At 42.0% G+C, this 20314-nt stretch overlaps 1 protein-coding gene across 9 annotated transcripts in view; it reads left to right on the top strand.

Moving 5' to 3' along the window:
• Nucleotides 1-501: 501 nt before the first annotated feature.
• fbrsl1 (fibrosin-like 1) overlaps nt 502-20314 on the top strand; it is a 286791-nt gene continuing 266978 nt past the window's right edge. For 7 of the 9 annotated variants that reach the window (XM_085424378.1, XM_085424384.1, XM_085424381.1 and 4 more), the window contains exon 1: nt 503-2039. In XM_085424378.1, the coding sequence (XP_085280504.1) occupies nt 1737-2039 (303 nt within the window). In that variant the 5' untranslated portion in view covers nt 503-1736. Of the gene's footprint in view, nt 2040-20314 lie in introns of all 9 variants that reach the window. The other 2 variants (XM_085424377.1, XM_085424379.1) reach the window with 1 other exon arrangement.

Below are 20314 nucleotides of genomic sequence, written 5' to 3'. Positions count from 1 at the left end.
TGTTACAGTTTGGGTGGTGTTACAGTCACAGTAAGGGCAGTGAAACCTTTAACTGAAAAAAATATTACACAGTGGAGTGATTGTATAATGTCATTGCCCTGATTTCTCCTGATAGAAAGCAGATAAATTAAGCAGTTTCACTTTGCACAGGATTCCCTGGAATTCCCTCAGGGACCCCCTGGAAGTGTTCACTCTGCAGAGACACAGCAGTCCTGCTCAGGCTTTACAAAAAGGTTTGGGGCAGGGTAAATATGACAAACCCATATTTCAAATATATATTTTATTACAGTGCACTCATGAAATTCTGACCTTTATGCGACAGTGAAACGCAGCTTTACAGCTTTGCACTTTCTGTTGTCTGCTGGTGAATTTAGAGAGTTGGGGGTTGAGGTGGGGGAGAGGGGGGGGGGGGGGGAGAGTCAGCATGCTCGGAATGGAGAAGCTGTCAGAACCTGATAGATGAGAGTGTGTGAGAGGGAGACAGCGCAAACCGTCAGCGGGAAACGGCATGATGTGGCATCAGCTCCGGCAGACAGACTAAAATAGTGCCTTGTATGACAAAGTGTACCCAACAGTGAGAGAGAATGATTTTCCCTTTCTCTCTGGCTTTCTTTTTTTTACACACGCTTCCTTCCTATGGTAAATTGTAGGCCAGAGGTGGCGGAAATACGTCAGTTATGTGGGTTCTCTGAAGCTTGACTGCGTATCTTAATTTCGGATGAAGGGAATGAGAGATAGAGAGGGGAGGGGGCAGAGAGAGAGATTTTAATCACTCCTGTCGCTTTAAGGACACTTATCAAAGCCTTATTATGCGAACAGAAAATACCAGGAGCCACTGAGCAACTGAGGGACGGACTGGAGTGGAGGTTTGTAGGGAAACTCAACGTTATCTAAACTGGAATAGACCGCTTCGTTGCCCTATGGAGTTTGGATGTCTGTCTTATCCGGACGGCTCGGGTCATTTAGGAAACACTGCGCATAGCCTAAGTAGCTCTCAGACTTCGGATCCTTTGCTTCTGAAGCGCAGAGCGGAGAGGAATATGGCTTAAAAGTCAAAGCGTCGTCCGCGGGATTATTCTCTCATTCGACAGCTTCTATCGACACGTTTACCAGGCGTTTATTATCAGCATTATCTCGGACGGATACTGTCCCGATACTGTCTCTCTCTCTCTTTTTTTTCTTGCCAGACTTGGATCATGGATTGGGGTGGTGGAAAACAACAACGGGCAGCGACATGATTTCTCTGCGCTGTCTGCAGTATGCTGCGAGCTCCCGCTTTGAACGCCGCTCGTTATTACTGAGATGCCACAAAAGTTACGAGACGAGTGCAGTGCGCGGATTTTGAGCGTTTCGCCGTTTTTTTGCACCTGCTTTAGCGGCCAGCGCGTCGACACGGCGCAGATTCGTGACAGAATAGCGTGCGGATCCGCGTCGCTTCGCTCACTCTCACCCAGTCGCTCGCCTGCGCGGGGATACTTGGAACGTTTGCTTATCGTAATGGAGATTGGCGAGGTTTATACTCAAGGTCATCCACTGTTGTGAGGCTACGGTCGCCTCGTTATTTACAGAGCCCTGCACGCAGCGCTGTCTCCACGTTATAGCGCAGCGCAGGCTACGATCCTCAGTCCGGTGTGTGTGTCTGCGTGTGCGTGCGTGCGCGTGTGTTATTTGATATTGCGCGAGCTGTGGAGTAATATTGCTGTTTCTTTCGGACTCTGGGAGAATTCTCTGACAGCATGGATGGGAAACTGAAGCAGGGTCGGAGATGTCGATCCAAGCGGGAGAGAGTGCGGAGGTTGCGGGAGGCTGGGAGCAGAGACGCCCGCAGCCCCGACCCCAACTCCTCCTGCTCCGACAGGGAGGGACACAGTCCGGGGAGGGACGCCGCCTCCCTGCCCGGTAAAAAAGCTCCGCACCCCGCGGCCGCCGCCAGAGTCTCGCGCCCCCCGCGGCGAAAGAGACGAGAGTCCAGCTCGCAGGAGGAGGACATCATTGATGGATTTGCTATCGCCAGCTTCATCAGCCTGGACCGTCTGGAGGTAAGGAGGAAGCGGATCGTTAACTGTTTGTGTGTTTGCATTCTTCATCATGTGTCAAGAGTGTGTGTGTGTGTCTGTCTGCGCGTGTGTGCGTGTAAGTGGGTCCTCACCCACTCACCAGCAACATGAAGGACTAGTCCAATTTGTAGCCAATTTACTTGAGATGGCGGTAATGAGATGGATGAGGATTACTCTTGTAATCGTCTGATATTTGTAGATGAGAGGATATCCCTCAAGGTGATCAGTGCTCGCTTTGATGTGTGTCTGTTTGGAGTCCTTGTCATGAAAGTGTTTACAACACACACACACACACACACACACACACACACACACACACACACACACACACACACACACACACACACACACACACCTGTTTCTTGAAAATTACTTGCTTCAGAGAGCCAGCATATGATTGGAGAATAAACAGGTGCTTTGGTGGGACAGGTTTGGATCTGGTTTGTGCGTTTTTCTGTTTTCTGCTTTCTTGACACTCCGACCTCTGATAAACTGCCTATTACATCATTCGTGTGTTGGAGGCTCACACACTACGTGCTGATAACTCTGCTGCTGTCATTACCGTGTGGTAGCTATGTCAGATGTCAGAGCAGTGATTTCAGGAAGAGAGGAGGTCCCCCTGTGACACCCTCCTTTATTTAGCTCCTTTATCTCATTACATTCAAAATGACAAATGAAACATAGCTCCCTGTGGGATATTAGGCAGACTGATGAGGCAGGTTTGTTGTTGCTTTTTTATGGCTCATTCTGAGGATGGTACTGTATATAAATAACTACCTTTAAAAATATATACCTAATATTCACTGGTGTCTGTGTATTTTAAGATGATGGCCTCGTTTGAGAGGCCGTGGATCCAATCACACCTTTCTATGTAAGCTTAACTAAGATAAGATAAGATAAGATAGAACTTTATTAATCCCTCGGGTGGGTTCCTCTGGGAAATTCGACTTCCAAAAAAAGCACAGCAACGACCGAAGTTACAGTTACAGAACTGTTATATATATACACACACACACACACACACACACACACACACACACACACACACACACACACACACACACACACACACACATATATAAATACAGAGACAAATATAAATAAAATATACAAAGGGGATAAATAGAATAAATAGGAATAAAAAATAAAAATACAAGTGAATTGCACATTTCAAGTATTGAGTCTATTGCACTGTTGACTATTTACAAAAAGTATTGCACAAGGTATTGCACAGTGAGGTGAAGAGGCACTACAGCTTAGTTGTTCCCCCCTCCTTTGTCCTCCTGTTTCCCCTCCCTCTCCCCTCCAGAGAGGAGTTAAACAGTCTGATGGCGTGTGGGACAAAGGAGTTTTTAAGTCTGTTAGTTCTTGTCTTGGGGAGAAGCAACCTGTCACTGAACAGACTCTTCTGGTTGTTTATGGCCGTGTGCAGAGGATGCCCAGCATTGTCCATAATGTCCATCAGTTTCTTTAATGTCCTTTTCTCTGCCACTGTCACCAGAGTGTCCAGCTTCATGCCGACCACAGAGCTAGCCCTCCTGATCAGTTTCTCCAGCCTGGATGAGTCCTTCTTTGCTGTGCTGCTCCCCCAGCACACCACAGCATAGAAAAGTACTCCAGCAACCACCGACTGGTAAAACATCCTCAGGAGCTTCCTGCAGATGTTAAAAGACCTCAGCCTCCTGAGGAAGTACAGTCGGCTTTGGGCTTTTTTATACAGGTGCTCTGTGTTGCATGACCAGTCCAGTTTATTGTCCACCCACAGCCCGAGGTACTTGTACTTGTTGACCACCTCCACCTCCTCCCCCTCTATCTGAACTGGCAGTGGACCTTCTCTGGACCTCCCGAAGTCCACAACCAGTTCCTTAGTCTTTGAGGTGTTGAGTTGCAGGTGGTTTGTGTGACTCCATGCGACAAAGTTCCTCACCAGACTTCTGTACTCCTCTTCCTGATCATCCCAGATACACCCCATGATGGCCGTGTCATCTGCAAACTTCTGAATATGGCATAATTCAGAGTTGTAGCAGAAGTCAGAGGTGTACAGGGTGAAGAGAAGAGGGGACAGCACAGTTCCCTGTGGTGCTCCTGTGCTGCTGACCACTGTGTCAGACGTGATGTCCTTCAGCCTGACGTACTGTGGTCTGTCGGTGAGGTAGTCGGAGATCCAAGCCACCAGGCAGGGGTCCACCTCCATCCTGTTCAGTTTTTCCTGAAGCATACAGGGCCGGATGGTATTAAAGGCACTGGAAAAGTCAAGAAACAGGATCCTGACCGTGCCTTTTCCCCCATCCAGGTGTGAGTGGGCTCTGTGTAGGAGGTACAGGATGGCATCCTCCACTCCGACACCCACCTTGTATGCAAACTGTAGTGGGTCCTGGGCATGTTGTACCTGTGGTCGGAGGAGGTTGAGGAAGAGCCGCTCTAGAGTCTTCATAAGATGTGACGTCAGTGCCACCGGTCGGAAGTCATTCAGCTCATTGGGCCGGTTCTTTTTGGGGACCGGGACGATGCAGGATGTCTTCCATATGGTGGCTATGGTGGCTATTAATCAGTCATCAGTCATGCCTCCTACATAGCTCTTATTCAATATAATGGTGGACTGCGTGTTTGCAGCATAAAATCTTAACCAGTTGTCTATTCTGAATGTAGGATTCACTCACTTGAAGCTGATAATCAATTCTCCACTGCCCAGCTATTAACAAGTTTAACCTGTCAGGGTCATCTGTGATTATCCTGCAATTCCATTTAGCTTCATGGTACTTAAAGCAGGCGGGAAAGCAGATAGGAGTGCAAGGGCGATCCCTGAAATATTGTTGGGAATGAACTTATATGAGAAGAATAATGATGTAAAAGGCGAGTGCAGTGATGTAAAACTGCTTTAATGACACTGCAGAGTTTTTTGGCTAATCAGGCTAAATTTCACAAGCGGCACTCACCCCAGATAAACTTGTGTGTTGCTGCCCATTCTCCTCATTCATCTCCATGTGATTTTGTATGTAAAAGCACCTTTGCCCTCTGTGCTGCATGGCAGCCACTTCTGATGGCTGGAAGACTTTGAAGTGCGCTGCACTTAATGACTTCTGGGAAAAGTAACACGTGTTGTGATGCTGTAAGACGTCTTTTTAGTTCACAAGTTGGACATCTGTCTCTGATGTGGGAGATGAGGTTAGATTTATCCTTTGAGGGTTTATCTTAATAAAAACATTACAGTAAATAAACGCTGCCTCTGTGAGAGCGAGGCGAAGCCAGATAATTATCCAATTTTAGTTTTACACATTTACTAGCTATAATAATTCTCTGTGTTGAGTGAACACAGAGAAAGAACACTGTGCGCTGCACAGAAGCTTATGTTTCAAGGCTACGCAAATGAGGCATGATACAGCTCAATGTGAAATGATACTCACATACCAGCTACTTGTTGATAATTGGTCTGATTTGCATGCAAATGGCCTGTGCTTATTAAATGATGTTAGTGGATCTGGTACAATTAGAAGAAGAGATGAGCACAGATAGGGTTTTTTTTTGTGCCTCTGATTTCTGTGCATGTGGTAAATGAAATCAGAGTGTTGACTTAGTGCTAATTTCGTGTATTGTTTGCTGTAAGTGACAACGCTAATGACATTTGTTTTAGCTGCATCACTGAGAGTGAAATGGCCTCTCCGCGGTGTGTGCCCACCGGAACCATCACATCGTCTGTCCATGAGTCATTCTTTCACCTACTCACCGCGTGCTTGAGTGGAGCTCATGACCTACTCTACCTGTGCTAATTACTCATCAATTATGGGGGAGGGCGGGCAGTCAGGGAATAGCTCTGACTTATTGCATTATGCTCCGATAAGCTGGCACACCCTCTGGAGAGCGAGCGTGTGGTCCTCCTGACCTCTTTAAAGTGACTGATGGCCAGCACGGTTGTGTTTATGTCAGGCCATACAGTCGGTCTCATTAGGATTTCACCGTCATTATTTATTCCACCCTCCCCGGGTTCAGTGAGCCCATATGGCCAACATAGCAATATTTACTTGTGTTTAATCTCATTGCTTTCAAATCTCCCTGTAATCTTTTTTCGTGTGTGTGTGTGTGTGTGTGTGTGTGTGTGTGTGTGTGTGTGTGTGTCTGCTCTCTGATGCACTTCAGGGTGAATGTGTTTCATAAAATCTACGTCACCTTTGGGTTACTGCTGTTTGATTGTCCCATTCTAGTCTGTAACTCATGCCTGAGGTTACGGGTTACTCCCAGAGCACTTCCACTCTAAGCTCACTCAGTTGATATTCCAGCTCAGCGCCGATAGGATCGAGCTCCCTCGATAAAGGCTTAGGCTGTGTGGTGGTCTTGCCTGCTACCCCGTAACCCGGTTTCATTACAGCCGAAAGCAATTTGCAGCCACAGCCGCATTTGATTACACCGTGTTTATTCGCTTTGAATCCCCTCGTTTCTCGCAGGAAAGCCGCTTACTTACCTGTGCAAATCGACTATGCAAACACAGCCGTGCTGCTTTGTCACGGGCAACTTATGATGATGTTTTTTTTAAATGGGGGTATGATTCAGTGATGATTCAAAAAGAGTCAATCTGTTACTGTGGGCTGTTGAAAAGGAGAAAAGCTCATGCACAGTTTCTGTGGTTTTTATTTCTTTTTTAAGTAAAGAATGAAATCATTGCGCATGAGTCAGGAAAATTATTCCCTTATTTTTTTCTCTTTTTAAGAAACACGACTTTAAGAAGAAGGATAAATTAGCCCGTATATTAGTCTGAGTAACTTTGGGGAATTCTTTCAGTTCCTGAAGGCCAATTTCGTGGACATAGCAGCGATATAAAACAATTATGCTTTACAGCTTATACCCTCCAGAAGTCTCCCTGTGTGTATCGAACAAGTGAGGAGATAATAAAATGACACAATTATCCATCTGTCAACGTATTAATAAGATGTTTGATTTGCTCCATTTGCTCTGTGAGTGATGTCGGAGTGGCAAATCCCCTCTCGTTAATCCACAATCCTTCTGTTCATCTGCTTTAACATGAATTTACAGATTTGTTTGGGTTTTCCGTTCCGCAGCGTGGGTTTCTAAATTCAGTCTAATGGGGGATTTAGGTTTAGTTGATTTAGTGATATTACAACAGTGTGAAGGGCAGGAGGCCAAGGGGGTCTGGGATTCTGGCGGAAAATGGGTTCATATATCAAAGACTCTGTCTCTTTGTGTATCCAGGGACGTTTTGCTTGCTGTTTTCCTGCATGGCTCTGTTTTCTCAAGTTTTGCACACTAATCATCCTCGATCGTTGGCTACTGAGTAGCACCGCTGGTGGAGTATGGGGAAATTAAGTCCCTTGCCCTCAAGGAGCTTGACAGTAGTTGTTAGGGAAACTGAGATTTGTTGCTTCATTTTCTCTGCCTGTGTTTTGGCAGCTGGTGCATGGATTTAAGCCAGCAACATTCCAGATACAAATATGTGTCATTATATATCAGAAAGATTTTTTTTCGCCCCAGAGACTTCCCCTTAATATAGCTACACTCGAGTGTCTCATAGTTAGCACCCAGATATGACCACATGCTAACTATTTGGAGTCGTTAGTAAGGCCGGAACTCAAGATTTCATGTTAGAAAGCACACTTGTGCAGAGACGTGCCGATAAATCCTGAGCTTAAACTGAAGGTTTGGCTTTCAGCAGATTGACGGATTGTGTAAAGCTTTAAAGAGCCCAAAAATCCTATAATTTCACATCTTTTCCCTGGGTCAGCTTTGTGTTTCCGCTCTGCTCGTTGCCACTTGAGTAACACGATGCAAACCAATACTGGCACCTTAAACCGCAGCGGTCCTTGCTGTAGTGAGATGTCTTGCTTCCATGGTGAGGCAGCAGATTTGTTGCAGGGGTTGCAGCAATCTTGCTTCGTGTTTTCACTTTCCCCCAACGGTGATAGTGCTGTGCATCATATGTCGGCACTGACAAACAACTCCGGCTTTAATTAACAAGGCAGCCCCCCGAGGCTCCGTTGCTCATTGGCTGACGCATCCCATGGAGAGAGCTTTCTTAATGCCAGTGGGACGTCCCCAAGCCCTGGCTGTCTCTAACTGTCACACACTGTAGGCGACAGCGTGGCTGATAAATGCATGGTCACATTCGCAAGCCTTTTCTCTGTCTGACACGAACACATGACCGAACCTCCAGCGTGCAGCTGTCCAAGTTGTATATTCTTAAAGTTTTCCCTTAAAGAATGGCTTCCTAGTCAACTGGTCATTGTGCATTTATATTGATTTAATTATTGAATAACATCAGAACATGATAAAATGTGGTATTTTTTTCTTTCAGGAAGTAATTGTTTATGAGTCCTTACTAATATAATGTTGTTGTGTCACAGCAAGTCGTGAGTTATTCATTTACGCGCTGCCTCATGCTGCTGGAATCAGCAGCCTGTCGTGTTTGTGCTCTTCCAAACACATGTTGCCAACAGGAGAGTTGCTGAGTGCCCTCTGGTAGACAAAGCATGCAACATCAACACTCAGACATGGTTGAAAGGTATATATAAATGCAGATCGGTCAAATAGCTAATAGATAGTTAACTGTCTGATTTGCTAATGATGACGTCACTGGTGCCATGCGGTTTGAGTTTGCTTTTTCCTTTTTTGTGACCCATCAGGCCTTCGTCAATTCATTTAATCAACCAACTTTTGGTTGATGACGATGCTGCGGATCTGGAAGCAGGATGATCACTTTTCTCTGTTACTGACAACACCGTATTCACAAAAGTGTGAGGCCTGCTTAGAGATCGCATGTAACGCGTATTTGTATTAGGAACTTCCCAAAGCTGATCTAGGCTGCAAATGATCTTCTCCAAAAAAGGGGAAATGAGCATCGCAGTTTCCCAAAGCTCAACTGCAAAATAGTGTATAAAGAGATTTGGTTTACTGGCATTGTGAATACCAGCAAGCCAGTTCTGGCATCCCTTTTGTTCATTTCTAATTAACACTTATAAATTGTTTCAGCTGTTAAGATGTTAATGAGTTAATGTGCAGGTGCTTTCATTTTTAGGTGCTGTTGTAGATTCCATAGCAGGTTTAGTGCAGTTTTTTCAGTGCCTGTTTTAAGGAATATGAACATGTTTTTATTTTGCCCAATGAGAAATGTTACATGGCTTTTTGGCTTATTATAGTTTAAGAAAAAAAGGGGAGAGAGTGAATAAAAAATGTAGATTTAATTTGATTTGATTTTGTGACCTTATCATTTTACCAGCCTATAAATAGCAGCCCAATGGAGAGCTCCTGAGGGAGTCACATGTTACACTGGAAGGGCAAAGCATCATAGATTTCAGTGACAGTGGACCAAAATAGGTACATTTGTTTAAACCTACCTTCCTTGTGTATCTTCTGACCACTAGTAGAACTAGAAAGTAGTGTTTTGTTTTTGTTTTACTATTTCTTGTTTAATTTGAGTCAAACATCCGCACATGCACAGGTACAAGCATGCAAACAATGCAGTTTACATTCCTGCTGCCGGTTTCACATTATTCACTCAGATCAACAGTTGGTTGCAACACAGGGAAATAGTGTTCCTGTAAAGGCAGATAAGAAGACGGCAACCTCGCAAACGTGGGCGTTAACTGTATTTGATTTAAGATGTTTACAAAAATCAGCTACAAGGACGCACAAATACTATATTAATAAGGAGCATTGTTCTGAAGTACTGTTCTTGATGGCAGTGAAAGCGAAAGTCGGTGGTTTAACAGTCTGTCTGAGAAGAGAGCAAACCTGAGAACACGTTTGATGGCCTCTTTTGTGCATTTATTGAATCACTTGCACAGATTTTTTTCAGTTACTAACAAACAAAAAACAACAACAAGAAGACAAGTTATGAAAAATGTCACGAGCTAAGAATGAGTTGTATGTTCTTATCATGTGTGATAATATGTATTTGTTGATTTCTGAAGGTTGGAAACCAGTGGGATTAATGGCTGCCCTCTCCAGCGAGAGCTTTGTGAAACTGTCAGTTGTCTGTTTTTAGGGGTCTGAATGTAACGACACTTTTAACTGTCAGAATAAGAGCCTCTTTGTTTTCATGCTCAAAGCTGTAAGCTTGGTGACAGTGCACACTGACACATAATAAGAGGCACATAAAAGCACGTGGGTAACTTGTTGTAGGCATATATATCCATTTCCTGCTTGTCGTCCTGAGCCGTCTTCCATCTTCCTGTCTCCATATTTTCATTGCGGTGAATGACAGGATGTAATTAGCTTCTGATTAAGATGCTGTCCCTGAGCCTGCGATGGATTAGGAGCTGCACTGTTATAAGGTTTCCACAGTAATTATCTGCTGCTGATTTGTACTCCCCCCCTTTTTTGTTTGCTTTTCACAACCACTCTCTGGCTTCTTGATTAATGAATGTTATTAAACAATGTAAACAAAAGACATTTCATTTGAGTAGTTTAAGAAAAAGACATTTTGGGGGGATAACTTCATAGTAATCATAATTGTCATTCAGCTGAGGTATTTTCCAGCCCTGTGATTTTGGTTAATATATAATGGTGCACTTGGCCGCGGAAGCTCTGAATGAATGACTAGCAGACGAGGGCTGTGAAGGATTTACAATAAAAGTAATGAAACCTAAATAGAGAGGGCACTCTTTAAGTGGCTCATTAAGTAATGGCTGTTTTCCTTTTCAGCCGTGTCCTTCTCTGGCATAGAGCAAAGAGAGAGCTCTGAAAGCCTGGCTTACTTCAGCCTTCATATCACTTGAATCCCTTTTCAACATTTTGTTTATGTGCACGATTGGAGGTCGCTTTTTCCAGCCTTGCAGACTTATTTTGTAGAAAGGTTGCGGTGTCACTAAGAGTTGTGTGTTGGGGAAAAGTATTGATAATGATTTCAACAACACTCTGCTGCAAGCAAATATAAAAGCTTTTGTGTGTGTGTGTGTGTGTGTTTGCTTGTTTGCAAGAAACAAGCTGTACCTGAGAAAGAGAAAGGACCTGAGTTTACCAGGCGACATATTCGAGTTGAAATGATGATATGGTTTATGTACTTTAAATAAAGATAAAATTAGCTGCATAATGTGACAAAGAACATGCCTCTTTGGCTTTATCCCGGTTTTAAACTAGGCAGAACTTGCAAGCCGAGAGCTCGAATAAGGAATAATTACTACTAAACGTAAGCGTAGAAGTGCAAAAGTCTTGGATCAACCTTTATTTCTTTACATTTTGCTGGGAAAATCGGTACGGGGTTGAGTTTGTACAACTCTAACAAGCTTAAAAGTCAATATTTCGTATGGCTGCATTTATTTTTCAACATAACCTGAACTCTCTTATGTGATCTTCTTTTAATTTATTAAAGCAATCATAAGGATTAGTTCTCCAGGCTTCTTAAAGTACATTCAAAGCTCTTCTTTGGATGTTTCTGCCTTTTGTTCTGTTCTGTATCAATAAAGTTGAGTTTTGGGCTCCAGGGAGACCAATCAACGACTGAGAGCGCTCCATTGTGTGTTCTTCTATCCAGATATACTTTTACTGCATCCTCAGTGTGTTTGGGTTGTGGTTTCGCTCATAAATGAAGCTGTTGCCAATCACTCACTTTCCAGATGGTGTTGCATGGTTGATCAACGTCTGATGGTGCTTTCCTACCTTCATTCATTCCATTGGCTGGCTGAAATATAGCCCCAAACCATGACAGAGCCTAAACTGCATTTTGCAGATGGCTCCAGTGACTCACTGTTGTATTTCTCTCTCGACATCCTGTGTACATATTGACAATTTCGGACAGAAATTGCAAATTTGGATGAATCGCTCCATAAGACCTGTTGCCACTGACTTTTCAGTCCAGTAATTTTTCATACCTAAGGCTTAAGGATGTCTTCTCGACAGCCACCGTTCCTTTGAGATACAAACAGTAGATAGATCAAGGGTGAGATAATCTCTCAGGTCCTGCGTCAGATCTTTAACCCTTTAGAGCCGGTCGGAGCGGGCACGCTCTGTTTTGCGTAACTATTTTTAAATCCCGGTCTGCAACCACGTGAGCTAGCGCAATAATTTTTTTTGCATATGAAACTGGAGGAGTTGTACTTACATCTTATGTCATCAGCTTGTCCTCGGTCACAGTTTCCTTCCACATATAGCTTTGCAAAAACTGCATAAAAAGCGCTTGCAGCAACAAAAACATAATATTCCAGAAACACGCTTCGCCGATCCGATCAGCTGTTCATAACACTTCCTACGTTGGAATAGACGTCAGTGCGAACTTTTGCATGTCCGCCATGACCTGCCCGAAACCGGAAGTGACGTCATTTTCGCGGAAATGTAGTTTTTTTTTACCATCAGGGCCTCATGGCCTATACTGGTGTTTTTAAAAGTTATCTTTGACTTTATGACTTTCTGTTTCTTTTCTGGGATGCTTAGGACTCATATTGCACTGCTGGAAATAGTTTATTTTGATGCATATGCTGCTTTTTTGCAAATTTGCATTATAATATTTATTTTCGTTTTTCCTGCAGTATATAAAAATTGGTGTATTTCAAAAATAAAACTATGAAGACACTCAAAATAAATTTCCTGTGGTAGGAAACTATTTTGTGCAACTTTTTTGTATTTACAGTTTTGAGGGATAAGCCTCTTAAATTTCTCTAACTAGAAATATATGTTAAAAAAGCAAAAACGATTTTCAATTTTTTTGTAGTTTATTGCACTTTTTTGCAATTTATGTAATTACTATGCATTTAATGAATACATATTATTAAAATCTGGGCTATAATTGTTGTATTGATGTATAGCAACTTGAAATGCTCCCAAAAATGGCACCACACCATGTAAAAATATAATATAAGCTCTGGCGGACTTGGTTCTATGGTAGGTCTTAAAGGGTTAATGGATTTTATTCCTATTTCAAATGCTTTTTCTCATAGTTTTTTTCCTTGCTACTATTTGTTTTGACCTCCACTTGTTCAATTTCTTCAAAATGTTCAAGGACGCACTGCACACCATGGCAAAAAAAGGCCCTGTTTTCAGCTAATAGCTCTATTGCTGCAAAAATAGTATTTTATGCCAACCTGTGGTATCATTAGATGTTTTTTTTACTTTTATAAGTAAATAAAATTTGAGCAGAGTAGATAAAGATGCTACACAATGTTTAAAATCTCTACAGCTGACACTAAAATACCATATTTGACCGCATTCAAGCTTTCACTTTCATGATACAGTTTAAAGCTTTTAGAGACCCGGGATGATTCAGCAACATGGTATTAGTGGCACAAATCTCAAGTCTTCAAAAACAGCATGCAGATTACAAATCAGCCTCCAGTCCATGTGGTCATGTTTTTCAGGAATGGCTTGTTTTCAAAGGCATGACTCACACAGTCGTGACATTGTGCAGAGTCTTGCTGCATGTTTTCTTAATAGATCGCTCTTGGTGTGAAAGCAATTAGCGTTAACAGTTGTCGACATGCTCTTCTGCTACCAACACTCACTACCAACACCAGCTCTGAGGGGAATAGTCTTTATAGGCCAAGCGATGCTGACAATAATTGCTCAGCACTCAGCTCCCCATCTGAAATAAGATACAGTGATATGTTAGGCTGCAATTTATTACAGCTCATTGTTTGTTGGTGTGTTGATTGCATTTGCAACATTTAGCCTTTTCTGTGTATGAGTTTCTGTGTGGGTGCAGGCGAAGCCAAATAAGGACTGTTGCTTCAGTGTTTTGTGCGATAGCTTTGGCAGCCATATAACAAGCCGTGGCCAAGATAATAGAGCTTAGATAAGAGGTTGGTTATGCAATGTGGAATTTCTCTCTTTCCTATTGCTACGTCGGCTCCATTCACTGTCTGGATGACTTTTGTGTGACAACAGTGGATTGAGCTGCCACGCTCAGTTGTGCCGTCGTTATGAAGCACCTTGTCGCCCATCCGCACTCTCAGAAAGACTGTGTGGGGGCAGGAGTTTGTCACTCCTGATGCACTGTAAATGAAGGGAAAGCCGTTTTTCCCTCCATCTGAGTGATTATTGCCCTTTCACTGACCATTGTTATCCACTTCTGATAATGACTGTCAGGCAGTTTTCTTGATATGTGGTGCAGTCGGTATTTCAGATGACCCTTTTAACAGAGTATATTTTCCCCTTGCGTCTTCTTGCTTGCTTTTCATAGTGCAGTGTGGCTTTGAGGATTATTGCCTTATTTGTTATTATGATCTTCTTTATTTTATTAACTTTTCTATCTTCCTGTGAATAATATGACATAGCAAGTTTTTCAAAACTATCAATAAACGATAGTGACGAGCCTCTTGCATGTTGGGTAGCAGTTAAATCGATCTTTTCTGTGCTTGCTGCAAATGAATGCTGTTGAGTGCTCCACAAAATCGGGGAGAAAACATACAGTCATGGTTCTGTGCAACAATTCAGTACTGAAAAACACCTTTGATATTGGGATAAAGTGCTAGAAAAGTCATTTTCTTGTTTTCCCACAGACACTGTTACATGACCAGTGTTTGAACATTTCTACTCATGAGTACAACAACCTAATATCACTTCATTCCACAGGCCGTTGGCATCTCCCATACAAACTTTTGTTGGCAAGATTTGCTTTTCTAAGCAATCTAAAAACAACAATAAATCTATCAGATCTTTATTTCAGAGTAGCATAACCACGCTACCATATGTAATTTTGCTCTGGAACCGGTTCTCAGATGGTATTATGTGGAACGAAGTTTGGAGACTCCCTAATCAGTTTTTAATTACCAACAAAATTAAAGATATTTCTTATAAATGAATACACAGAATTTATCCTTCTAAATATTATCTTCAAAGCAAATTCAATTTAGACATTGATACAAGCTGCAGCTTTTGTAAAACTTCCAAGGAATCTACTACACATCCTTTTTGGTTTTGTAACCTTGTGCAAGATTTTTGGCAGAGTTTATGTGTTTTTATCTCAGAAAATGTATTTAAAGGATTTGTAGTGTTTTGGAAATATGTTTTGTTTGGTCTGCACAAAAACCAAAGACAATTCAACTTTGATAACAGATATATGATTAACTTGTTAATTTTAATGGCTAAATTTCATATTCACAAGTCCAAATGTTTAGGAAGACATCCCTCTTTTTATGTATTCTCCTTTGAACTTGTACAGTATCTTAATTCAATTAAGAACTCCACTAACCCAAAAGCTATAAAAACTATTGGTGTTTGTAAAAAAAATCAAGATCTTTCAATCACTTTGTTCTTTGGCTTGATCAGTTACTTTCCCCCTAGCATGTTTATATTGTAGGTTCTGAAAACTGTTCTTTTATTTGTTTGTCTATGGTATGCAATTTTTTTTGTAAGTACAACACCATTAATATGGTACTGTTTAATTCTATTTTGTATTGTACTGATGTTTAAATAAAGGTTTGAATGTAAAAAAAAAAAACTACGACAAGCGACGTTAGCAACAACGACGGTAAAACCATCGTGTGGCTCCGTCCGCATGTTTATTTTCACAATAAAGCTGAAGATCCTGTTGAGATTTTTCAAAATAAACTGCATCATGTGAAATAGAATGCAGAGTGTTTACAGATGAGAAGCTAAAAAGAGCCGTCAGGTGCTTTTCCCCGCAGCACGCTGTGTAATAATTAGTCACAAAGAAAATTGAGGCCGTTTCAACTGATGTAACACTCGACTCCAGGTACACGACGCCCAGCTGAAAACACTTCACGCAAGTCAAGCTGCCCGAGATTCACAGATTGCAGAAAATGTAGAATTTTTGTTATTATATATGTCGGGACGATAAATCCCTTATGTCGGGATATGAGATTTTGGTTATATATCGTACAGCCCTAATTCCAGCAAGAAAGTCATAACAAGAGTTGTTCATTTCCATAGAGCATTTTCAAAAGAGCCATTCAGTCACCAGGCTTACATCGTGGGTTTTTTTGTCAGGATCTGCCGATGGTGCACAAAAGCTAAAAATGTAGCTGTCAAGAAAAACTCAAAGGGAGTTTCCTGCTCTGATTTGTGACTTTTAAATCCTTCTTCTCCATCCGTCTTCTCGGCAGTATTCAGTGACTTTCCCGTAATTCAAAACTCCAATGCTTAGAAATGACCTGAGGGTGTAATATAAACCTGTAGCACGTTGCTCGTTGGACACTTACTTTTTTCATGTAAAGTTACACTTAGGATATCATGAAAATAAAATGTGACTGTAGAATATGTGGAAACAAACAGATCCCTTCATGTATTAAATGATGCTCTATGAGAAAAAGAGAAAAAGAATGATTATATGTGTTTGGCCTAAATGTTGGGCCACATTTGGCTAAAGCTGATGGTGTTGAGTCCTGCCCAAATATCATGAAGCCTGTGACATTTGGACTTCCAGCGATCAGCCCATTTCATAACTCCTGGGCCATATCTGACCAACTGAATACTCGCTGGTGCCGTAACCAATCCACAGCACAGCCACAAGTAGCCCAGATGAAGCCCAAAATAAGTTTGCCAGATATTGTTTTAAAATAATATCACTTTTGTTTATATAACAGTATAAGAAGTCACTGAAGAGTGATCACATTGTGGGTTTTTACTTTACGATTATGTGGTTTACGTGCTGTTTTAGAGGGTTTTTGATGCTGCCAAGCTTAAATTACAGGGGGAAACACAAAACCCTTCTGGCGAATTTATTATGTATTGATTTGCCATAACTCATGTTCAGTTTAAAGCTAATATAAACATAGTTCGTGCTTTAACACATTTCCTATAATGGTTACACTTCTGTTCGAGAGGCAGTCTCCATGGTTCTGTATGCGTCTGTTGAAGGTTTCGTCAGTTTTATAACAGGCTTGACCTGATGCCAGCTCAGACATTTACTTTATGAATCCTCGGGGCGTCTATGAAAGTCAATGTTCCGGCTGTGTGCTCAGCAGAGTGAATAGGAAGAATGTGTTTGAAATATAATGGGACATATAATAAGGGATATGTAACACAGCCACCGCTGCAGTAAAAATCTGCAAAGGCAAGACAATCGCTGTCACGCAGAGGGATCTGGCAGGAAGATCTGCAGAGAAAAAGTATTGTCAGTATTTGTTTCCTCTTTCTGTACAGACAGCACATATATTCAGTTTTCTGGTTTTTTCCGTTTTTTTCTCGTAATCTGCAGGTTGTTTGCCCATAGATCAAAGGCAGTAAAATGCATCTGCTCCCCTCTTGTGAACAGGCCACACAGCTCATTTCAGAGGGGCCACTTTGTCAGCGCGTCTGAAACGAGGACACGCACCTTAGAGCCAGCAGGGCTCTACCCAAGGCATGGAATTAGATCAAAAATTACACACACACACATTCAGAGCCTGAGCACAAGGCCAGTTGTAGAGTCAATAAAAAAAACAGACAGTGTGTGAGAGAGAGAGAACATAAACAGAACTCTGCCAAGCTACTGTTTGCATTCCACATCTCTTGGCTTCACGGCACCGCTGCTGCCTCAGACGCGTGTAGTTTAAATACCATGCTATTCATAGGCACACTTATAATGATTTGTAAGTATGACCTTTAATGAATCAAGCTGTCTACTCCAACAAAACAGTTAGTTTGATTCCATATTGTCATTTATTAAAACTGCACTAGAAAACCCTTAAAACTCTTCAAGCTACACTTGAAAACTCTTAAATTGAACAGTTACTTTAATGCAAATGTGGTTTTTTTTTCCGAATTTCTCTTGTTATCATTGTTTAAATAAATTAACACCAGAGAACATCTGAGGATCTCATTCTGTCTTAAAAAAAAGCAGACTGCATACTACAAATGTAATCGTGTAAACAGTGGAAGGGAGTTTATCATTTTTCATAGTGATACAGTTCGTGCTTTTTATTGATTGCTTTTCTGGCTTGGCATCTGTCGTGACTGAAAGCATTTGTGTGGGATATTAAAGCTATTTTCTGGCTTTGTGAATAAAGACGGATCACGCTTCAATTTATGCCCATTAAAAAAATCTTTAAAAGAAAAGTCAGCATGGTGTGTGCTTGAGTTTAGGTTCAGCGGGACATGCTCTATGCTTGATTTAAATAAGGGATGTACACGTATTGGCTGAATGTCAGTATTTGCCAGCACTGTTTGATTGATATTAGCATATCCTAAAATAAGACGATGTTTACCAATATCAGGAGCTTTAACTGTTTTTTCATCTTAATTTTGTTCGGTAAAAAAGTTGGAATAAAGGAAACAAATGGTAAAACCAAAATAAGGAAATGGAAAAATTATCTGTATTGGAATAAACCAAATAAATGAGAGGAGCTTTAATAACCATTGTTTTTTTTCATCGCTAAATTGCTTGATGTCATCTGCAAACAACCCAATTAGATCGATACTCCAAGCTTATCTATTTTAAATTACAAGTGGGAAAAGATGAATTGATGCATTCCTACTTTTCACAAGTTGCCCTGGTGACAGGAAGTCTGCTCGTGTGTACTTAGTAAAAGGTCAAAATGTCAGCAATTGTACATGTGTTATAACGTTAAAACACCTGTAATGATATTACTGTCTGTATATTTGTGGTTTAGGTATGTTCCTGAGATTTTGTCTTAGATCGTCTAAATCAGGCGTGTTCATGCTGGTGCAAATGCTCCACGTGCTTTGTTAGTATTATTGTGAATGTGTTATGCGATGTACTTGCAGTCTCATAAAAAGATTGCATCAAAGAAAGGGACCAGGAGGACTACGACCACTTTTAGTCAACTGCCATCTTTAAAGTCTCTTTGGACAGAGTCAAAAACAGAGTCACTCTGCCATCAGTTTTCTATTGAGTGCGGCCAAGCTGTTTGTGATCATGTGGCAACTGTGATTAATTGACAAAAATCAAAAATCTTTTGCAGTCTACATGCAACAGAAATGGTAAATGGCCTGCATTTGTATAGTGCTTTTCTAGTCCCTAAGGACCCCAAAGCTCTTCACACTACATGAAGCGCTTCAGACTCAGACAGGGTGAGTGACACTACATTCAGTCACTCACACACACACTGGTGATGGCAGCTACATTGTAGCCACAGCTGCCCTGGGGTGCACTGACAGAGGCGAGGCTGCTGGACACAGGTGCCACTGGGCCCTCTGACCACCACCAGCAGGCAAACATGGGGTTAGTATCTTGCCCAAGGATATTTGGCATGCAGCTAGGAGGCAGCCTGGGATCGAACCACCGACCTTCTGATTAGTGGCTGACCTGCTCTGCCACCTGAGCTACAGCCACCCTGGGGCAAGGATAGCTCAGTAGGTAGGGTGGTCGCCCCATGATCGGAAGGTCGGGGGTTCAAATCCACTGAACAGGTACCCCTGAGCAAGGTACCGTCCCTACACATTGCTCCCCGGGCGCCTGATTTGCGGCTGCCCAATGCTTCACTGAGTGAGTGGGTTAAATACAGAAAGAGTAATTTCCCCACGGGGATCAATAAAGTATACATTATTATTAAATTCAAATGAATATTTCAGCAAAACCTTAAGTGATATGAAGCAGAAATTTCAGAAATTCCTCCAAAAATAGAGACGTTGTTGTTGCAGGATGACGATTTATCTGCAAACTTGCATAGACACTGAGCAGCCTTGCTTTTATAGGAATATAACCAGAGTACTAGTTGAGTTGAGGTCTCTAGTGCTTGGCAGAGAAGTTGATGCAGACTGATTGATTGAAACATATTGTCTGTATTTATAAATTAGGTGGCAGTAACTTGCAGACCTTTGCCAGCCTTTCTGAGAGTCATTGTTTGTGATTGGAAGTGGTCCCCCAGAAGTTCATGATGTTGCACACTCAACTTTTAGGCAACCAGCTGGTCACTGCAACTACTTGCAGTTTCAAAACATTTGAAACAACCACCAAGCAAGTACAGAGTTTACCTAGTCGCAGTGATGTTGCCACCTTTCTTTAAGGTGTAACTGAAATACCATCAGGTGTTTGGTTCAGTGTGCAGGACTTTGTGCTATGGAGCTGGCCAGATAAATTCTCTTTGTTGTCTGAGCCAACTGATTTGGATATTTGTCTTCTCAAACGTAACTTCTGCAGGCAATATCTAGAAAAGTGCACGTGTGAAAATTTTTAAAAAGGCCACTTAATGAGACAACTTGAGGAACTAAATAAGCAGTCCTCTCTTCTAGTCAGCTTTCCCCAAGGCTTGATATCAGTTCCCCAAAATGTGTCACTGGTGTATAGCAAGCAGTGAGCCAGCACACCAAAAGAAACAATCAGACGAGTAGAGCTAAAAAAACAACAACAAAACAAACAGACAATGGTGAAACAGAAAGAGAGAGCATGGGCTGAGGTATTCAGGCGTCCTGCTTAATTG

The sequence above is a fragment of the Rhamphochromis longiceps genome, linkage group LG12 (assembly GCF_057381845.1).
Source record: "Rhamphochromis longiceps isolate RC_006_pf linkage group LG12, R_longiceps_female_GT1.1, whole genome shotgun sequence".
NCBI lineage: Eukaryota > Metazoa > Chordata > Actinopteri > Cichliformes > Cichlidae > Rhamphochromis > Rhamphochromis longiceps.
This window is presented reverse-complemented; position numbering and strand designations above follow the sequence as displayed.